The sequence below is a fragment of the Lissotriton helveticus genome, chromosome 7 (genome assembly GCF_964261635.1).
Source record: "Lissotriton helveticus chromosome 7, aLisHel1.1, whole genome shotgun sequence".
In the NCBI taxonomy this organism is placed as follows: Eukaryota; Metazoa; Chordata; class Amphibia; order Caudata; family Salamandridae; genus Lissotriton; species Lissotriton helveticus.
Genome location: NC_136068.1, coordinates 986388103 through 986408276, shown reverse-complemented (window position 1 = coordinate 986408276; position 20174 = coordinate 986388103). Strand labels below are relative to the sequence as shown.

Sequence of the window (20174 nt, the reverse complement as noted above, 5' to 3'; positions counted from 1 at the left end):
ATGGATTCCATCTGGTATGTGATGGTTAGTGGGAACAGCTGTGGATTATTTCATCTGGTTTGTGGTGGTTAGTGGGAGCAGCTATGTGGAGTCAAGAAATGATGCTGCAGCTGGAAAGAGTCTGCAACAAGAAAGAATCTTGAGATGCAGGCATGAGTGCTCCACCTGCCTTTGACATGAAGGGTTTATGTTTGTAAGGAGGTTTGGGAACACAGTCAAAATATCGAGTCTTTTATGTCGACATACAGAAATATCGACTTGTCGATATCGGATGTAAGAAATATCGATGTTTTGTATATCGATGTAAAAAATATTGATTTTGCTTAGTGTGTGAAATATCGAGGTAAGTAATGTCGAAATTGAATATTATGTAAAAATATTGTTTTAGTATGTGTCTTATGTTATTTTTTAGTAAGTTTTAAGTATAATAATGTTTTAAGATGTATATAATAACGTTTTATTTTTATAATTGTTTTAGGAGCGGGATGTTGAGTTTATAGGGGATAAGGGTGGGGAGTGTTTTGCAATATTTATAATTAATTATTCAAAATTTCAAATTGAAATAGGAAATTAAAATTTGGATTTTCGAAATTATAAATACATTTTAGGAGCGGGATGTTGGGTTTTTAGGGGATAAGGGTGAGGAGTGTTTTAAAATATGTATAATTAATTAATAAAAATTAGAAAATAAATTAGGATATTCATTACATAAATGTTACATTTTTTATTAAATTTTAGGATTTCGAAATTTCAATACGAAATAAATTTTAGAAATTTCGAATTTAAATATTTTGAAGAGTTAGATGTTTGATTTATAGGGGAAAAGGTGGGGAGTGTTATAAACATTTATTTGATATTAATTTAATTACAATTTGAAAAAATAGGAAATAAATTCAATACATTTCTAATTTTATATAACATTTTAGGAGTGAGATGTTGAGTTTATATGGGATAATATTTGAGTGTTTATATATATATATATATATATATATATATATATATATTTAAAAAATTGTATTAAAATTCTTTTTTTGTATTTAAAATTATAAAAATGTGTAAATATTTATGTTTATATTTTAGGAGGTATTTAAATAATTTTCATTTGGAGTGTGAAGAGTAAATTAATTAGGTTTATTGTCTAGCACCTATCCCAATTTAATGTAAATTGGAGTGGGAATAGTACATTAAATAGGTTCAGTGTCCAGCACCTACCCCAATTTAATGTAGATTGGAGTGAGAATAGTAAATTAATTAGGTTTATTGTCCAGCACGTACCTTAATTTAATGTAGATTGGAGTGGGAATAGTAAATTGATTAGGTTTGGTGTCCAGCACTTACCCCAATTTAATGTCGATTGGAGTGGGAATAGTAAATTAATTAGGTTCAGTGTCCAGCACCTACCCCAATTTAATGTAGATTGGAGTGGGAATAGTAAATTAATTCGGTTTAGTGTCCAGCATCTACCTCAATTTAATGTAGATTGGAGTGGGAATAGTAAATTAATTAGGTTTATTGTCCAGCACCTACCCCAATTTAATGTAGATTGCAGTGGTATTAGTAAATAATTAGGTTCAGTGTCCAGCACCTACCCCAATTTAATGTAGATTGGAGAAGGAATAGTAAATTAATTAGGTTTATTGTCCAGCATCTAACTCAATTTAATGTAGATTGGAGTGGGAATAGTACATTAATTAGGTTCAGTGTCGAGCACCTACCCTAATTTAATTTTGAGTGGAGTGGGAGTAGTTTTGTAATTAGGCTCAGTATTTAATATTTTTTATATTTACATATATAAAGTGTTTTATGTTTAATTTAAATTATATTCTAAGTCCTATTTAATTTATTAATATAATGTTATAATATGTTATGATAATTATTATTGAAAGCAAATTTTATATATATTCTAAATAAATGTATTTATCATGTTTACATTTTCTACTATATATATTAATTATTAAAAATAATAATTCTTAAAAACATTTGAAATAATAGTAATGTTAAGGTAGTAAAAAGAAATAATACATTTTATTTGCAGATTTTTTATTATATAACTTAGTGTACATAAGTAAATCAAAGTATTTGTGTTAAATAAATAGTAGAAATGTCATACTAATATACAAGTATATGTATTTCTTTATTTTATACAAATCATTTTTCATTTGTATAGATGTTGAAAAAAGTACATTATAGGAAAATGAAAACAATATAGTGAATATAAATATATTTTACATTTGTATATATTTTGTTCATATACTTTGCATTTTTATTTTTCATTTTTACATATTTTTAATTAATACATATTTTGGTACATGTTTAACATATTAGTTTCATATTTAAATCATGTTATAAATGTTAACATAAATTCAAAACTACTTAATTACATGATATACTGTTCATATTTTAATATACAGTTTGTTCTATAATAACATTTTTCGGAATTATAATATAAAGTACATGTATTCGTTGTATTAATATTAATAACGCATTATTAATATTAATAATTATTACATGTTATACTATTCATTTGGTACAAATAAATACAATGTATACATTCATTTAGTAAGTTTTTTTACCATACATATTTTTATAATTATAATATTAAATATTATTAGGTAATACTATTTATTATTATAATTGTACAATATATGAATAAAAAAAATATTAAAAAAATATACAATTTCAAAATAATTAGAATAATGTTGTTTTAATTTTTAAAATATTATTTAATGTTAAATACATTAGTTTGTCATTTATTTAAAAAAAATTGTTGACATCTTTATTTGGGTCTTTTATTTTGTAACCGCTCGTTGTCTTTTTGGGTTATTTGGGAAGATAGATTCTCGCGGTTGGGAGCTGCTTCGTATCTGAGAAGGTAAGAGTTATTTTCTTTAAATCAAAACTATTTTAAGTGTGTTTGGAAGGTAGTAGTGTTGTATTTAGGGTGTGTGGAGTTATCTTTTAGAAGTTATGGTATTTGTAGTTGTTAATTCAGGTATTCATTTTTATCGACGTATTTTGCATTTACGGCCTAGTTAGAATCCGTTTTTGTATGTATTTACTTTATTTTTGTGTTAATGATGTATGTAATGGTGTTTTAAACTGTATTATTTGAACTTTTGTGTGGGTGGAAATGTTTATGTTTCTCTTTTAGGTTTTTGGAGAAAGCGTTTTCGTTTTATGGAGTTTCGCGTTTTTTTACTAAAAGGAAGTGTATTTTAGTTGTATAAACTAATATTTATTTTACACTTCCTTTATTTTTCGGTTTTCCTGGAGCGATTTTTAGTCTTTTTTAACATTTTTGTTTTTTTTTATGGATATTGGATTATAAATTTGTTTTGGATGTTCGAGTTTTTGGCACAGTTGTATGTTTGCATTTTGTTGGGGTCTATTTTTATATATTATGGATTTATAACTACCAGGATTATTTTGGAGGAGTTGGATTTTAATATTACTGCAGTGCAAAAGGTGTGTTTTTTATTATATTTTATTGTGGGTGGGAAAATCTGTTATTTTTATATTGCTGTTGTTTTGTTGTTTAATTATTTTGTCTATATTTAAAAAAATGATATATTAGACAAAATAATTATTTTTTATTAAAGAAAAAGTATATATTTATATTTTAAATTTGTTTGGGCTGTTTCTTAATTAATATAGTTTTTTGGTTTAGATTAGAGTTGTTGCAATCATTTTTAAGTACTCTAGCCCTCTTGTTGAGGGATAAAGTTGTACTTGTTGTTGTAAATATTGGTACATTTGAGCAGTTTGTCTGGATAATTTAGGTTTTAATTGTAGTACGGATTGTTCCATTCTAAACTCTTTAAAGCGTTGTTCTTTTTGTATTGCCATTAAGAGTTTGTGTAGGGTAGGAGTTGTTCGGCCAGTTGAAGCTAGGAAGGCATTATGCCAACCCTCAACTGCATTGTTCGTTTTGGCTTCTTGGTTTAGGGTTGGTAGATGTACATTCCACCAAGGAATTTGGAATTTAGGTTGGCGTCTATGGCCTGATCTGTGTAGTCTTCCTACCCAGGTGTATTCGAAATAATCTAAAAGGGGAGATAATTTTTTTTCTTTTTTTTGTAGAATGGACTTTCTATTAAAATGTTATAGTGCTCAGCCACGTCTGTGACTCGCACATAGGCCAGGGCTATTAGGTGTTTTATTTGGTATGCAAACGTGATGTTTGTTGCATATTCAACACTAAGGGGTCCATTATGATAACGGGCGGATCGCTACCGCCCATATGGCGGTAACTATCCGCCCGCCAAAAACCACCGGCTGCCTCTAATTTCCCCCCGCCACTTTACCATGGCGGGGGGACCCCCGCGGATGGGAAGACCATCCGCCAGTTTTCCGCCAGTAGGCAATCCGCCCGATTGCCTACCGGGCTGAAAAGCAGTTTATATGGTGGCGGTGTATGGTAGACACCTCGATCCATATTACTATGAGGGCGGGGATGTGCCACCACGGAAAGGCAGGCGGTTTTTAACATTGGGGGCCCCCAGGGATTCTGGGGAGTGGGGGGTGCACGTGGGGGGTACCTATGGTACCCCCCAGCAGTTCCATGCACAACATTGCAGGCACCGCGCGGTACCTGCCATGTTGTGCATTGAAGTGCACAGCATGCCTTCCTGGCATTGTGGTGGGCGGTGCTGACTGCACCGCCCACCACAACGATAGGAATGCTGGATGCGCCCGCCACTGTAGCGGGCACTTCCTAATGTCCCCCACGGGACCCCCGCCCTTATGGCGGGCAGTCCCTTTTTGCGTTGGGATGTCCGCCCACCATCCTAATGTGCCCCTAAGTGTTGATTTTTGTAAATGTCTCCATAGATATTGGTTGAAGTGGAAATACCCCCCTTGTATAGATGTGTGAGGGTATATTTTGAAGATGGAGTTTATCATGGCTTGTTCAAAGTCGATCACTACTTTTGGGGGAAAGAAGTCTGTTGTTTCTTCCTTTATTTTATTTAAAATTTCTGTGTATGTTGAAGTTTGTTTGTTTGGTAACAAACATTATATAAAAGGAATGCAAGTGTTATGGTAGTGCCCATGTATAGTATATAGTTGATAGAATGGCTTAGGGCATATGCTAAAAGTGCCATCCATTATCCATGTTTGGCTTTCTTTTAATTCCTTTATATTGTTTGCTGTAGCAAACATAATTATCCTTTTATCTTTATTGTTGTTGTCATAGAAGATTAAATGTTCTTCATTATGAGTTATGGTTAGTTCAGGGGGAATTATAACCTAAGTTTTAGGTGTAGGTATTGTTGGTCTTGTAGATTTCTTTGTTCTAGCTATAGTTCTTTTAATAGAAGATATTGTGGGTTATTGCCCTCTTGCTTCTCTAGGTACTTTAGGTAGTAGTTCTTTAAGGATTACACTTGTTGGTAGTTCTGAGGTGCTACTTAATTCTTTAATGTTTTCTAGAGTAGCTCTAACTTCTATTTCTGAGATATTTGGTGGATGGTTGTGCTCACTTGTATGTATTACACTTGTTTCCCTGGTTGTTGAACACCCATAACATTTGTTTGAGTAATACTTAGAACACTTCCAGTTTACTTTAAGCCCTGTTTGTTTTTCCTGGGTATAAACATACTCCATATAGCACAACAAAAAATTCCCTTTCTGAGATGTAATGAATTTGGCATCTTCAGTCATTGTGGAGTTCTAAAATCTAGAAAAAATTTATATAAAATTATATGAAAATCAATTTTAGACCTTAGCTATGAGTAATAATATATGCAGTTTTAGTATATACTTACCAACTATAATTTAGTTGACTTTGAATGTAGATTTGTCCTTGTTTGGTGAATGCTGTTCTTTTTTTAGTGGTCTGTGAAAATAAAGTTAAGTATATTTTAGTCTATGTTTACATTTATATGTGGTGTTGGCATTTTGTAGGACACAGTATTTTATTATTAATGTTTTTCTTTTATATATTAAATATTTTCTACAAGTTATAAAAAGTTGGAAAGCTATGTAAAAAAGTTTCTTAAACAATGTTATACAGTATGCATGAATAATAGTCAATGTACATTTATTATATACTTACCAACTGTTATTTAGTTGCAGTTGAATGTAGATGTTTTCTTAATATGTTGCTGTTGTTCTTTTTTAAGTGGTCTGTGAAAAGAAAGTAAAGTATATTTAATGCTATGTTTTTTATTTATATGTGGTGGTGGCGTTTTTTTAGGACTAAGTTTACATTCTCTATGTTTTAGAAACATTTTATAAACTTTTTTTTACAAGATTTAAAAGTCTTATTGGAGTTGGTATGATGGTTAGACATTTTAGGTGTTTGGTTCTGTTTTAGTTATACTACAAAAATAAATAAATGCAAAGTATATTTACTTTTGCAATAAGCTGTTTTTGCAAGTTGAGTATGTTCTTATTTTTTTATAGTTAGATCTGTTGTGGAAATATGAAGAGATAAAACATATAATTTAGTTTTTTTAGTACGTAATTAAAATGGAGGTTACATTTACATTGACAGTTTATTTAAAAATGTTTATTTACTTACTTGTTGTCATTTGTAGTTGGCTTTATTTTAGAAGAGTCTTTGAGGGTGTAGAAAATCTGGCAGAGTTTGTCTTTCCTGATTTTTTCATTGAAGGTGTAATAGTTTTCAGTTTAGTTCTTTATATAGTGATTATGTAATTCTTTGTATGTTATTGGTCAGATTTATTTATTTGTGTTTCTATTGGTTCAATAGAATTTTTTTTAGTTTGTTAATTATTTTAGTTGAATGTAAATTGGCAATGTCGAGAATTTGCATTTTTTATTCTTTGATGAAGGACATTATGAAGGTATATTCTTTAAAAAAAGGTATTTTATTTATTTTAAGTATTGTAGATGTTGAGTGTATTTGTTTTAAATGTTTTCGTTACTGTAGTAGCTTTTATTTATTTTATGTTGTATATATTGTGATAGTTATGTTTGTTTCATATTTTAAATGTGATATCAGTGTATATGTTAATTATTTGAATTATATTGTGGAAAATACTAGTTTCCATGTATTCTTGAGTTGTCGATATTTTGTTATTGACGATAATATTAATGTCTATATTTTTGTTCTTGATAATTTTGATATATACTATGATTATTTAGAATCTTCGATGTTGTGGTTTACGATATTTGTGTTTGCGATTTTTGTGTAGTCGATATCTTTGCATTACGATATTGTGTTATCAATATTTTTGTAGGTTTATAAATAAGTATAGAACGTCGATTTTATTGATATTGATATTTAGGACTCGATATTTGTGTATGTCGATTTTTTTCATTTTCGATAATATGTCAGTGATTCAGAGGTTTTGGGGTCAAGGTTTTTATGAGGTTACGGGTTTGTTTCGGTTTCACAGGTGAATTCCTGGTTGGGTTAATCTTTTATGTAATGTAGTGGACGGTTTTGAAAACTTCTGAGATGCAGGTAGGGTCTGCAGGTTTCAGATATGACTGGATCATTGGTCCATAACTACTGAACAATTAAGTTCCTCCATGAGCACCTAAAATAAGCCCAGGCTAAGTGAGAACGTGAACATGGCCTAGGTCCAGAAGAGTTGGAACTGTAGAAGGGGACTAGCATCCAAGCCCCATATTAAGTTGGCGGAGCAGATTTTAATGTAAGCATGTAAAGTATGAAACAATTCATCTTGGTACTGAGCTGATTATTAACCTACTTATAACTCCAGTGACTGGACAAATCCTGCCATGGTGGTATTTGAGTAGACCCGGGTACTCTATATGGTAGTACGCCAAAGTAAAAGGCTGTACTAACTGTGTACGTCTCATGGATGTGCAGGGTACAAAAGTCATCAACGTTTTCCTGCAAAGCACCGCCAAGTAAAAGAGACCAATTTGAGACCTGTGGATAACTTACTTCCATGCACCATCCTTCAGCAATCTGAACTGAGTACAGATCATGGTTGTAGTGAGAAACTTAAAGAAATACTTATTTACCGAACAAGAAATAAAACATTTAAAGGGTGAAAGCATAAAGAGACATAGGAAAAATGTTTGATGCCCATGGTGTAAAGTATCACATGTGGAGCTGGAAAAATGTAATTGGTTGCTGACTGCATAGTTCTTCACGGTTACCGAAGGCCTTGGAAAGGTTTTGCCAGACCTTTGTGCACAGGCCTTACACACTCCCACACACTGAGAGAATGTAGCTCAAGCAGTGGAGGGGGGGGGCGGTGGTGGTAGTTTAGAGGGAGCTGGTCTCTTTCTTCAGGGCCTCTATTATTGTTCATTGAGTTACTTAATCCACCCCATTACTTTGCTTGCTACTTGCTCAGAGTTTGAGCTTGTTGACCCAGCTCACAGAAAAAAACATTTTCCACATTTCTTTACCCTGTGTTCACACTTATGGGCTCTGGACTTTCTTCTCTACCATTAGCCTTAAGCTACGTCTTCTTGTCTGTGACACACCTTCTTACACATAGCATATGAAAACTTAGGGGCACATTAGGATGGCATGTGGGCTTTGCCCAGCCGCCACCCTATCGGAAAACGGGACTGCCCGCCTTAAGGGCGGGGGTCCCGGGAGTGCCATTAGGATGTGCCCGCCACAGTGGCGGGCACATCCTGTATTTTCAGCATTGTGGCGGGCGGTGCTTTCTGCACCGCCCGCCACAATGCTGAAAATGCATTGCAGCATTTGCATGATGAAAGCGGCAGGCACCGCACGGTGGCTGCCGCTTTCATTATGCAAATGCAGGGGGGTACCACAGGTACTCCCCTGTGTGCACCCCCCTACTGTGCTTCACTCTGGGGGCCCGCAGGAGGCCCCCAGAGTGAAGTCCACCTCCCTTTCCGTGGCGGCATTGAAAAATGCCCATGCTAATATGGCTGGCGGTGTCTGATAGACACCGCCACCATGTTATCCCTTTTCCGCCCCGGCCGCAAGGCAACCGGGGCGGAAAACAGGCGGGCGGTGTTTCCCACCGCTGCGGTCCCCTCCGCCATCGTAATATGGCGGGGGGGGAATGCAGGGAAGGATGTCGGGCGGATTGCCTCCGCCAGGGTGGCGGTGGCCACCGCTACCCTGGCGGAGGCAATCCGCCTGACATCCTAATGGGCCCCATAGTGTTGCATCGAAACAACGCACCATTTTCCATGACTTTTCTGCACAGGCAAGAAGAGATGTTAGAATGGGTTGAAAAACTGACTCTAAAAACCCAAGGCTCTGTTGCCCTTGTCACAAAAAGGGAGACTTGGTTTGGCTGTTGCATATCCACAATGCCATCACAGTCCCAAGAGCTATAGCCTCGTAGGATTAGAGCTTGGCAAATGTTCTCTTTAAATATTAATGAATTAAACTGCTGGACAAACCATTCAAACCACTCCTAAAGGATGGACCTCCACCTTCCGAATCTAGGGGCCCATTATGATCGCGGACGGACTTGAGTCTGTCCGCGACCATAGAGGAGGAGGGTGCGGCTTCAAGCTGCACCCACCGCAATGGTAAAAATGCATACATTGCATTAGTATGCAGAAAGCAGCAGGCACCGTGCGGTGCCTGCCGATTTCTGCATACAAATGCAGGGGGTACCATAGGTACCCCCCATGTGCACCCCCCACCCCCCTTCACTGCGGGGGCCCGCAACGGGCCCCCGCAGTGAAGTTCCACATGCTTTTCCACAGCGGAAAACCCGCCGCGGAAAAGCATTTTTTAAAGCCCATCCTAATATGGCTGGCGGTGTCTGAGAGACACCGCCACCATATTAGAGCTTTTCCGCCGCGGTTGTAAGCCAACCGCGGCGGAAAAGCTGCGGACGGAAACCAGGACCCACCAGCCATCCTAATGTGGCGGTGGGTCTTTGGTGGGTCCTCTGTGGTTTTTCCGCATCCTCCGGGCCGGCGGTGGCTTCCGCCGGCCCGAGGATGCGGAAAAACCACAATCGTAATAGGCCCCCTAGTTCAGCCTGTGTACTTGTAAATGTCCCCCCACTTAACTTAAAACCTGGTTGTTCACCCAGTAGGCCCCCCAGCTGTCCCTTTTTCTTTTTACTTGTCTGTTCTGTACTCTTTTTACTGTGTTGTGTTATTACGAATTAGTTCTCCTTACCTAAAGCGCCGGGACACTCTTTTTGAGTAACCGTTGCGCTATACAAAAGAATAAATAACATAACATAACATAACATAACAAATACATGCCCCTTGCAGGTAGCAAGGCCCAGTACACAGCTCTGCATCCCCTCCAAACCTTGTATAATCAGATGGAACTGCAATCATTTAGGGAAAGTGGTCAAAAGCGAATTTTTATGGTTGCAAGATGGAGGACACAGACTCAAGAAAAAGGTTGTAACCATAAACTGCATCTCCCTCCTCACCTTCCAGCAAGAGTAGTGAGTGGTCAGCTGTGTTTCACGTTGTGCTTAGGCCCCTCATGGGGCGCTTTATCGGTCAACGGGCCTGAATTAACCTTGGACTGCTTTTCCTTCAGGCTCAGCTGGATCAGCTGAATTCACAGGTCCTGTCCTTTCGGGAGAAGATGAAAAGGGTGGAGGAGTCGGTCCTGAATCAAGACTACAAGAGGCACATCCAGGTGAGCAGCTGAATGCATTCATGACTGCATGTTGATGGCCATTAAGGTGAGCTGGCATGAGAAATCGTGTCAACAGGCACAGTATTTTAGGTATGCATATATGAGCATTCAGAAGAATAGGCATGATCTTTCAGGAGAGTAGATGCATACACTCAGACGGGCTCTGGTACAGACACCAGTGCTTGCTCGACTCAGGAAATGAGTGTAACATCTTAGGTGGGAAACATCACAACTCTGACAAAGCAAGTACATCTTAGATTAGCACCAGTAAATTACATTCAGCACAGCTAAGGCAAGTATGTGTCACACTTAAACAGGCATCGGAAGCACTTAAGCACGTGTTGGCACAGCTCAGGCAGGCACCTCATCGCTCAGAGAAGAAAAGCTAGGTCAGTTGGGCTCAGTGTTCCAGCACATGGACCACATAGAACTTTGACAGTGAACTATGACCCGGAATCACAGTTCTACTCTGCTAGGCTCCTCCCATGTCCATAACAGAGAAAACACCCCCTGCAGAACCCTCTTCACTTAGAGTCCTGGGTTACACAAAAAGCTTTGTTAATGTACTGTGTTTGTAACTTTGAGAATGCCTGCAATTGTGTCTGGTGGTGCACACCACTCCTGACCTAGATCACTGTTTGCTATCCAAAAGGAATTCTGCCATTTTCTGCAGTGCTTGGCGGCTCTCGCACCCTTTGTTCTGTGAACCTCAAGCCTGGCCTTCAATACATCTGTGTGGCATCACACCAGCATAGCTCTGCCTGTGCACCTCCATCCAGACACTGAGGAGCCTCAGCCTCTGCAGCAAGGATCTTCTGCATCTCTGATCCCTTGCCTCTCTTTTGTCCCCCAGGAGTACGGGAGCCCGGGCCAGTTCTGGGAGCAGGAGCTGCAGAGCCTGCACTTTGTCATCGAGATGAAGAATGAGAAGCTGCACGCGCTGGAGAAGAAGCTGCTGAACCTCGCCCTGGTGGTACGTGCGGGTTCCTTTTCTCACACCCCCTGGGTACCAGTGTCTGTGGAAATGCACCCCTTGAACCTCACCCTGGTGGTACACATGGGTTCTTTTCCTTACGCCCCCTGGGTACCAGTGTCTGTGGAAATGCACCCCTTGAACCTCACCCTAGTGGTACGCATGGGTTCTTTTCCTTACAACCCCTGGGTGCCAGTGTCTGTGGAAATGCACCCCTTGAACCTCACCCTGGTGGTACACATGGGTTCTTTTTCTTACACCCCCTGGGTACCAGTGTCTGTGGAAATGCACCCCTTGAACCTCACCCTAGTGATATGCATGGGTTGCTTACCTTACACCCACTGGGTACCAGTGTCTCTTGAAATGCACCCCTTGAACCTCACCCTGGTGGTACGTGCGGGTTACTTTCCTTACACCCCCTGGGTACCAGTGTCTCTGGAAATGCACCCCTTGAACCTCACCCGGGTGGTATGCATGGGTTCTTTTCCTTACACTCCCTGGGAACCAGTGTCTGTGGAAATGCACCCCTTGAACCTCACCCTAGTGGTACACATGGGCACATGGGTTCTTTTTCTTACACCCCCCGGGTACCAGTGTCTGTGGAAATGCACCCCTTGAACCTCACCCTAGTGGTACGCATGGGTTCTTTTCCTAACACCCCCTGGGTACCAGTATCTGTGGAAATGCACCCCTTGAACCTCACCCTAGTGGTACGCATGGCTTGCTTTCCTTACACCCCCATGGTACCAGGGGCTGTGGAAATGCACCCCTTGAACCTCACCCTAGTGGTACGCATGGGTTGCTTTCCTTACACCCCCTGGGTACCAGGGGCTGTGGAAATGCACCCCTTGAACCTCACCCTAGTGATATGCATGGGTTGCTTACCTTACACCCCCTGGGTACCAGTGTCTCTGGAAATGCATCCCTTGAACCTCACCCGGGTGGTATGCATGGGTTCTTTTCCTTACACCCTCTGGGTACCAGTGTCTGTGGAAATGTGCCCCTTGAACATCACCCTGGTGGTACGCGTGGCTGCTTTACCTTACACACCCAGGGTACCAGTGTCTGAGGAAATGTGCCCCTCGCCTTCTCTACTCAGAGCTGCCTGAGGATGAACATCTCTTAGTGTGGATAGAAGGGTAAAGGCCAGGAAGGGGTCCATGGCCACTAATGTTCCATCATCCGCTGAGGCAACAGGTCAGAAGAGAACCACAGCCTCCAGGCTAAGCAGAGGTAAAACACATAGGAGTCGAGTACATTGCAATGCACACTGAGTGCACTTAAGTTTCATTTAAAGTCACTTTGTTGGAGAAACTTGAACTCCTATCCTCAGCCGTTTCACGTTACAAATGTAGTTATACGTAACTAACTCTGTAATGTATCCTGTATCAAATTACCTTAGTTCACCCCATAAGAAAGTGACAATTGCTCTTGGGCTCAGAAGCCCCTCCCCGACCTCAATCTCACTCAATTAACCTAATGGTTCAACTATTCAAAAGATGTTAGTGTCCTCTGTGAGTTGTTATAGCCCTCCTGGATGACTTCTTCGACTGGCACAAAAGCCACCCCTTCCACTCACCCAAAGGGCAGTGTTGGCATCAATCTATCTATGTCATTCCCCCGTTAGCTAAATCGATTATAAAACGCAAATGGCCCCTATCTGGCAATAATAGCCTTGTATTTTTACCAATTATGATAGCACTCCTCTGCTTTTTGCCTAGGTTTGCATCATAGAAATACCATTTACATACATATATAGAGCATGACTCTGTCGTCAGCGAGTTAATCATGCAGTTGCAAATCTAGTATTTACCTTCCTCATTAGAACATGCCTCAGATCATAGCCTCTCTTAGTTGTTGTGTCCACAACCTTAAAACAATAGTGGAGTTTCACCACCTCCACTAAAGGAAGTGATCCTTGCTCTTGGGCATGCTGTTTCCCTCTGCTGGCCTTACCTGATGGAATGGCTATAGCCATCAACGAGCAAGGAAAGAGCATTGTATCCGATATCTACACGGCCACCCAATGGGCCATGGCTGAGAGAGGGAGGCGCTTCCCCTTACCACGGGCTCCTCTTGGAGTACCAGGAAGCAGCAAACCCTGGAGATTGCTTAGGTATAAAAAAGAAGCCGCTTACAGAGGCAACCCAGGAGAACTCGCGTATTTGTCATCCTGCAGCTTGGCCTTGCAAAACTAGTTAAGCGAACAATGTTCAAATTCAGGAACCTTCCTGATTACTCCCTAAAAATGTTTACCCTCCCTTCTTGGACTTTTGACACCCTCCACTGTCATGCGGTCGTTTTCTGCACCTCGAGGTTGAACTTAGGGGCACATTAGGATGGCGGGCGGGCACCCTAGCGGAAATCGGGACCGCCCGCCTAAAGGGCGGGGGTCCCGACATTGACATTAGGATGCGCCCGCAACAGTGGCGGGCGCATTCCTCAATTTAACATTGTGGCGGGCGGTGCTCACTGCACCGCCCGCCACAATGTTAAAAGACAAAAGCAGCCTTTGCACAATCGAAGCGGCAGGCACCGCGCGGTGCCTGCCTCTTCAATTATGCAAAGGCAGGGGGGTACCACAGGTACCCCCCCGTGTGCCACCCCCCTTTGGCCTTCACTCTGGGGGCCCACAGGGGGTCCCCAGAGTGAACACCGCATGCCTTGCCACGGAAAGGCATTTAAAATAGCCCATAGTAATATGGCGGGCGGTGTCTAACAGACACCGTCTCAATGTTACTCGTTTTCCGCCCCGGCCGCAAGGCGACCTGGGCGGAAAACAGGCGGGCGGTGTTTTTCACCGCCGCCTTCCCCTCCGCCATCCTAATATGGCGGGGGGGATTTGGGCTTGCGATGTCGGGCGGTTTGCCTCCGCCAGGCCGGCGGTGGCCACCGCCAGCCTGGCTGAGGCAAACCGCCCGACATCGTAATGGACCCCTTAATGTCCAGATCTGAGTCGCTTGCATGATCTCACAATAAGCGTTTCTCACAAATTTGCAGACCACTCCTTCATCCTGATCCAAAACCATCCTTTCTGGCAGTTATACCCCAGGGGACAGGACGGACTGTGTTCTACAAATATAATATCACACTAATACAAAATAAATCATTATCACAAGCATTCCTTATCCGGCAATAACTGGCAGCCAGAAAAAAACTAATAGGGTTTTCTTTTCTGCTCAGTCTCTGCGGGTGTTGTATTCTGGTGTTCCTTTCGGTAAGGTCACTGTGTCACTTACTGCACCGGGACTAGCCGGCCTCAACACAACAGTGTGAGACCCATAATTCTCAATGTGCCTTGTGCCACATGCACGTGCCTCATCAGTCCGCTTCAACAGGAAAAGCAGAATAAAAATTAATGCTGTGCAAAGTAAAAAATCAAATAAAATGCTCGCATTCTATCGGAAATTTGAGCTATCTCCCTTAACTCAGCTGCCTCACTCTTACATTAACAGTAGACTCCCGCGAACACCATCTGGCACACACGAGTCCCACAGGGCTCACATCCCTCTCCTATCTAGACATGAAAGACTTGACGATATGAAAATATAAATGCTAAATTATCCCTAAAAAAGACAACATTCTCCTAAGTAAAGTGGATGGCAGTTTTTTAAATACATTTATTTCCAATATTGTGTATATTTTGGGGGGGAAAACACAGTATGAACTTTTTTCTTCATTAAATTTCCTACCACTCAAGACTGTATCAGACTTGATGTGTCTGTGCTTTTGACATAAGCACTCAGCTCTACCCTTTTAACTTCTCTTTTTGTGGGGCCATTGCAGATGGAGAGAAACCTGTCGCTGGAGGATAAGGTGTCTGCTCTTCAACAGGACAATGAAAATTTGCATGTTCAGATCCAGAACCACGTATCCGTCACAAGGTATGAGAAATTAACCTATTTGCGGTCCGTGCAAAGTGGTTGGTTGCACCATTGCTTATAGCACATTCCAGCTGGTTATATCCTATTGATGGGAACATAGATTGCTAATGTCAAGTATCTGGTGACCAGATTTTTTTTGCCCTACTATTTGATACGCAAACAAATGATGGACGGAATGCTGAATAAATCATACATTCACCCCCAGTCAAGAGATCTGGGTTAAATCCATTGTTATTTTGCTCACCATGCCACCCCAGTTTAGACCGAGCCATATCCAAATCAGTCTTGGCCCTGTGCCTCATTGAAACAGTCCAAACCGAACTGCCAAGCAGGAAACAAGCATCCTGGGTCTGGTTTCTGGGTATTACCCTTCATCAGCCAGGCCAGCTTGAATCCAGTGGCACAGTGAGCAAGGAACCCACATCTGAGCATACCCATCCCATTTAGGGTGAAAAGTGCAATCAAAACAAATGATGGACAGAATGCTGAATAAATCATACATTCACCCCCAGTCAAGAAATCTGGGTTAAGTCCATAATTCTTGTGCTCACCATGCCACTCCAGTTTAGACCCAGCCATATGCAGATCAGTCTAGACCCTGTGCCTCATGGGAACAGTCCAAACCGAACTGCCACCCAGGTCCTCAATGGACCGGAAACAAGCATCCTGGGACCGGTTTCTGGGTATTACTATTTGATGGCAGGTTTGTCTTGTTTTATGTTACCCAGGCTGTAAATGCCATATATTTGGTGCATATTCTGGTTTTGTGATATGTAGTTTGGTACCCTGACTGTTGTTCATATTGTTTGATAAACAAACTTGTACTGCTATTGTTTTGTGTCTTTTTGGGGCCCATCTTATTTCCCAGAATGATTTTGACATTGTGTTTTGTGCCCAGAGAAGTTATGTTTTGTTGTGTGATGCCTAGGCTGGCAATTTCATGTTCAGGACTTAGAGTGGGTACCATATTGAGTTTTTGCTCAGACGGGTCATTTCTTTTTGTTTGGAGGCGAAAACAGTCGCAATTAGAACCTTCTAGACAGCAAGCTTACCTTCATCTGTGGTGGGGGTGGGGACTGAAGCCTCCCATATTTTGGACAGGTGTAGCCTCTGTAGCTGTGGTTCATGATGTCCTTCTGTTTTACAGGCAAATGTCTGAGGAACTGCAGTCCATGCAAGAAGCGCTAGAGCGAGAGACGCTAGCCAGGCAACAGGCTCACCATGAGAAGGAAGAGCTGCTCTATCGGGTTCTTAACAACAAGACATTGCCAGCCTTTCAGCTTTCTAGTGTTGCAGCAGAGGTACCACTTCTTGCAACGTAGAAACCAACCACAAATGTGAGAGGATGGCAGAATGCAATGAAGATCCAGGAATAGCAAAAGACACTTAATGCTAGTCTGAAACTTTCCTGTGCTTGGATCCTCACCGTAGAGTCCAAAACACCTCCAAGAGCTACAGTAATGAGAATGTGGTATATGGAACTTTGGGTGTGTGTTTTCTTTTAAGCAAGACAGTACTGCTTCTTGGTTCAGCTTACTGACTGAAGTTTCACTCCTAGAAAGGGTCTGCGTAGGAGGCACAGCATCGTGATCGAAGACACCCTGCCAACTTTTTATCTTGGTGGAGTTGGCTGTGGAAGTGAGTCCAGTGGCAGCCCAACAACACACAAAGAGTGGCACTGTATTTTCATTTACAGTTTGTCGTGATTGTCATGGAATGGAAAAACCCCGCTGCACCTATGCATGTCTCCTCAGCCCTATCACTCGCCATCAAGATGACTTTGCATGAATCCTTACACTCCAAGCTCAACCTGGTGACGCAAGGGAAACGGAGACGTTCCCCAAGCCATGCAGACAATCCTCATTATTGCTGCTGTCTTTCTCCATCTGGTGTTTCTGTAATATCTTCCTGTTACCTGGCTGGACATGCCCGCTACAAGCACTGGCTGGCGCTGGAAGGAGTAGTCATGTTTTCCATAACAAATCTGTTTAATCACCCACTCCACCCAATGATTCTTAAACTGTATTTTTATTTTTTTAAATAAGCTCAAATGTCTCTGATGGACTTCAGCACTAAAAGTAGGGCGAATAGTCCTACTCCTTATGTGTCAAGGAATGAAGCAAAGAGACTCTGAAATAAACTGTTTTATCACCCTGTGGCTGAGGCTTTATCTTCCTTGGGTTGGGGGAGGCAGGAATTGTGAAGCAGTATTACAGAATCTGTCACGTAAAGGGTAAGATTCATAAACGTACAGGAATAATGTGAGCAGAACAATGTATTTGTAGCATGTGTGGCTGTAGATACACATGCTTTGTATACTCTTGCCATCTAGTGTTGAATCTGGATGTTTGCAACTTGTTTTTCTTCGAAAATGTTTGAGTCACAAGACCTTTTGTGACTCTCCCCTTGGTCCTCAGTATTCCAGCACACATTCTCCCCCTCAGATTGTTTTCTTCTGCCTTGGGTTCATACATTAGGAAATACTGCTCTGGAAACGATGTATTGCACACCAGTTTTCTCAATACTAGCTTCCCACACTACTAACCCAGCAACAAAACTAACTCTCCTACCTACTGAATGATCCTTTATGCAACACCAGGACATCAAACCTGAAGTCACCGACTTTTAGCCTTCGATTCACTGTGCCTCCTATCTCCAGAGCTCTAATAACCTCGAGTCTTCTTAGTCATCTGTTGGAGAATGCACCTTTAAAATGTCCCTTTGGTCAAGAGCATATGTTTGGGCTCCCTGGTGGACCACATGCTCCAAAGAAATTACAATTGGCATGAACAAGGCAAAGTCCACCCAGAAGCGGGGGTGTGCCCATTCTCTTCAGCTCTCTGCACTGTTGACACGCAACAACATTCACCTGTTAATGGAGCACTTGCCAGGAGTGGAGAATAACATTTTGGACCTGCTCAGTAGGACCCATCAACAAGTCCATATGTGGAAATCCACCCACAAGTCCTTCCGAAGTACTCTGATTGGTGGTTGACCCTGACCGTCAACTTGTTTGCAACTTTTGAAAATGCGGAATGCAAAACCTTCACCTCCAGGTATCCACATGCACAGCCCACGGGCCAAGCACTACAGAAGAGCTGGCTGCACCAACTTGGGCAAGGCTGCCCTGATATTTAGCGCTCCTAGGGATGTTATTCAATCCCACAAGAAGTTCCAGCTAAGGCCAGACTTTCTAACTCTCGTTCCAAACCTTATATATTTTAGTGGCTTTTCATTTACTTCCAAGGAGCACCCACAACACAGTATGCTCTGTACTGAAAATTTAGTACCACAAGATTAACATAAAACCACGGTTAGGAGAAAACATTTTAATTTAGTTTTCCATTTTCTACAACAAACATTTTTATATAGAAAGTATTTTTATATACATCATCAAAAATTGAGTCAATAAAAACAGAGTGGTCGCCCAAACAAGGAAAAAAGTGCAAGAAAAACCGTGCTCAAGAAAGTAAAGTGAATGATCCGAGAGACGAGATCATAGAGGTGCTCAAAAAGTCATAATATTAAACACAACAATATCCAACATGTATATTGTATTTTAGAAACCTGGCCAAATAATAAGATCAAAAAACAATATTATTGCAACTAGGCATATCAGTCCTAGAGTTATTTAGCACTATATACAATATTAATTGGTCCAAGGTTTACTACAAATGACGTCGACGTTTCGACTCGTCTTATGCCCATACGGAGATTTGGACCTGGGGAGTGCGAGTCTTCATCAGGACGAAGAGAATACAAGGGCAACCAAGGGATAAGGATAACCCCTACTGGTTGGGAGATACGGATAGGTGATGGTCTCAATTCCAAAAATGGCTAATACAATCCTTACTGGTGATTGATAGCACAGTATCACATAGATGATACCCTGCTGATTGATTAATATCGCTAGCCAGGTGACAAATTCCTCACTGTTGAATTATGTCCGAAGTGGTACACAGTCGGTACCTGGTCAAGAGAAAGGGGGGGGTTGTTATGTTTCTTTTAATGGGGAGGCTCACATCGTTCGCTCCACATCACGTGTACAATTCCACGCCCCCGTTGTCTTTGAAAAGCTAGTGGATAGTACCACACAATTACGATTCTCCAAAACGGGTCGATTCCCTCAGGTTTTGCCGTCGGGATCGGTTTACAGTTGGATGAACTCTAGTCGGCTAGGGCTACCGGTTTAACATTGAGGAGCCTCACCGACCCGGTTTGGAGAATCGTAATTGTGTGGTACTATCCACTAGCTTTTCAAAGACAACGGGGGCGTGGAATTGTACACGTGATGTGGAGCGAACGATGTGAGCCTCCCCATTAAAATAAACATAACAACCCCCCCCCTTTCTCTTGACCAGGTACCGACTGTGTACCACTTCGGACATAATTCAACAGTGAGGAATTTGTCACCTGGCTAGCGATATTAATCAATCAGCAGGGTATCATCTATGTGATACTGTGCTATCAATCACCAGTAAGGATTGTATTAGCCATTTTTGGAATTGAGACCATCACCTATCCGTATCTCCCAACCAGTAGGGGTTATCCTTATCCCTTGGTTGCCCTTGTATTCTCTTCGTCCTGATGAAGACTCGCACTCCCCAGGTCCAAATCTCCGTATGGGCATAAGACGAGTCGAAACGTCGACGTCATTTGTAGTAAACCTTGGACCAATTAATATTGTATATAGTGCTAAATAACTCTAGGACTGATATGCCTAGTTGCAATAATATTGTTTTTTGATCTTATTATTTGGCCAGGT

General features: G+C 41.0%; 1 protein-coding gene across 1 annotated transcript in view; it reads left to right on the top strand.

Annotated features, from left to right (window-relative positions):
• Positions 1-17567, top strand: part of CCDC69 (coiled-coil domain containing 69) — a 133586-nt gene extending 116019 nt beyond the window's left edge. Inside the window, exons 6-9 of the mRNA XM_078653625.1 lie at positions 10451-10552; positions 11406-11525; positions 15312-15409; positions 16557-17567. Of these exons, the coding sequence (XP_078509751.1) occupies positions 10451-10552; positions 11406-11525; positions 15312-15409; positions 16557-16731 (495 nt within the window). The 3' untranslated portion in view covers positions 16732-17567. The remainder of the gene's footprint in view (positions 1-10450; positions 10553-11405; positions 11526-15311; positions 15410-16556) is intronic.
• The last annotated feature ends 2607 nt before the right edge of the window (positions 17568-20174 follow it).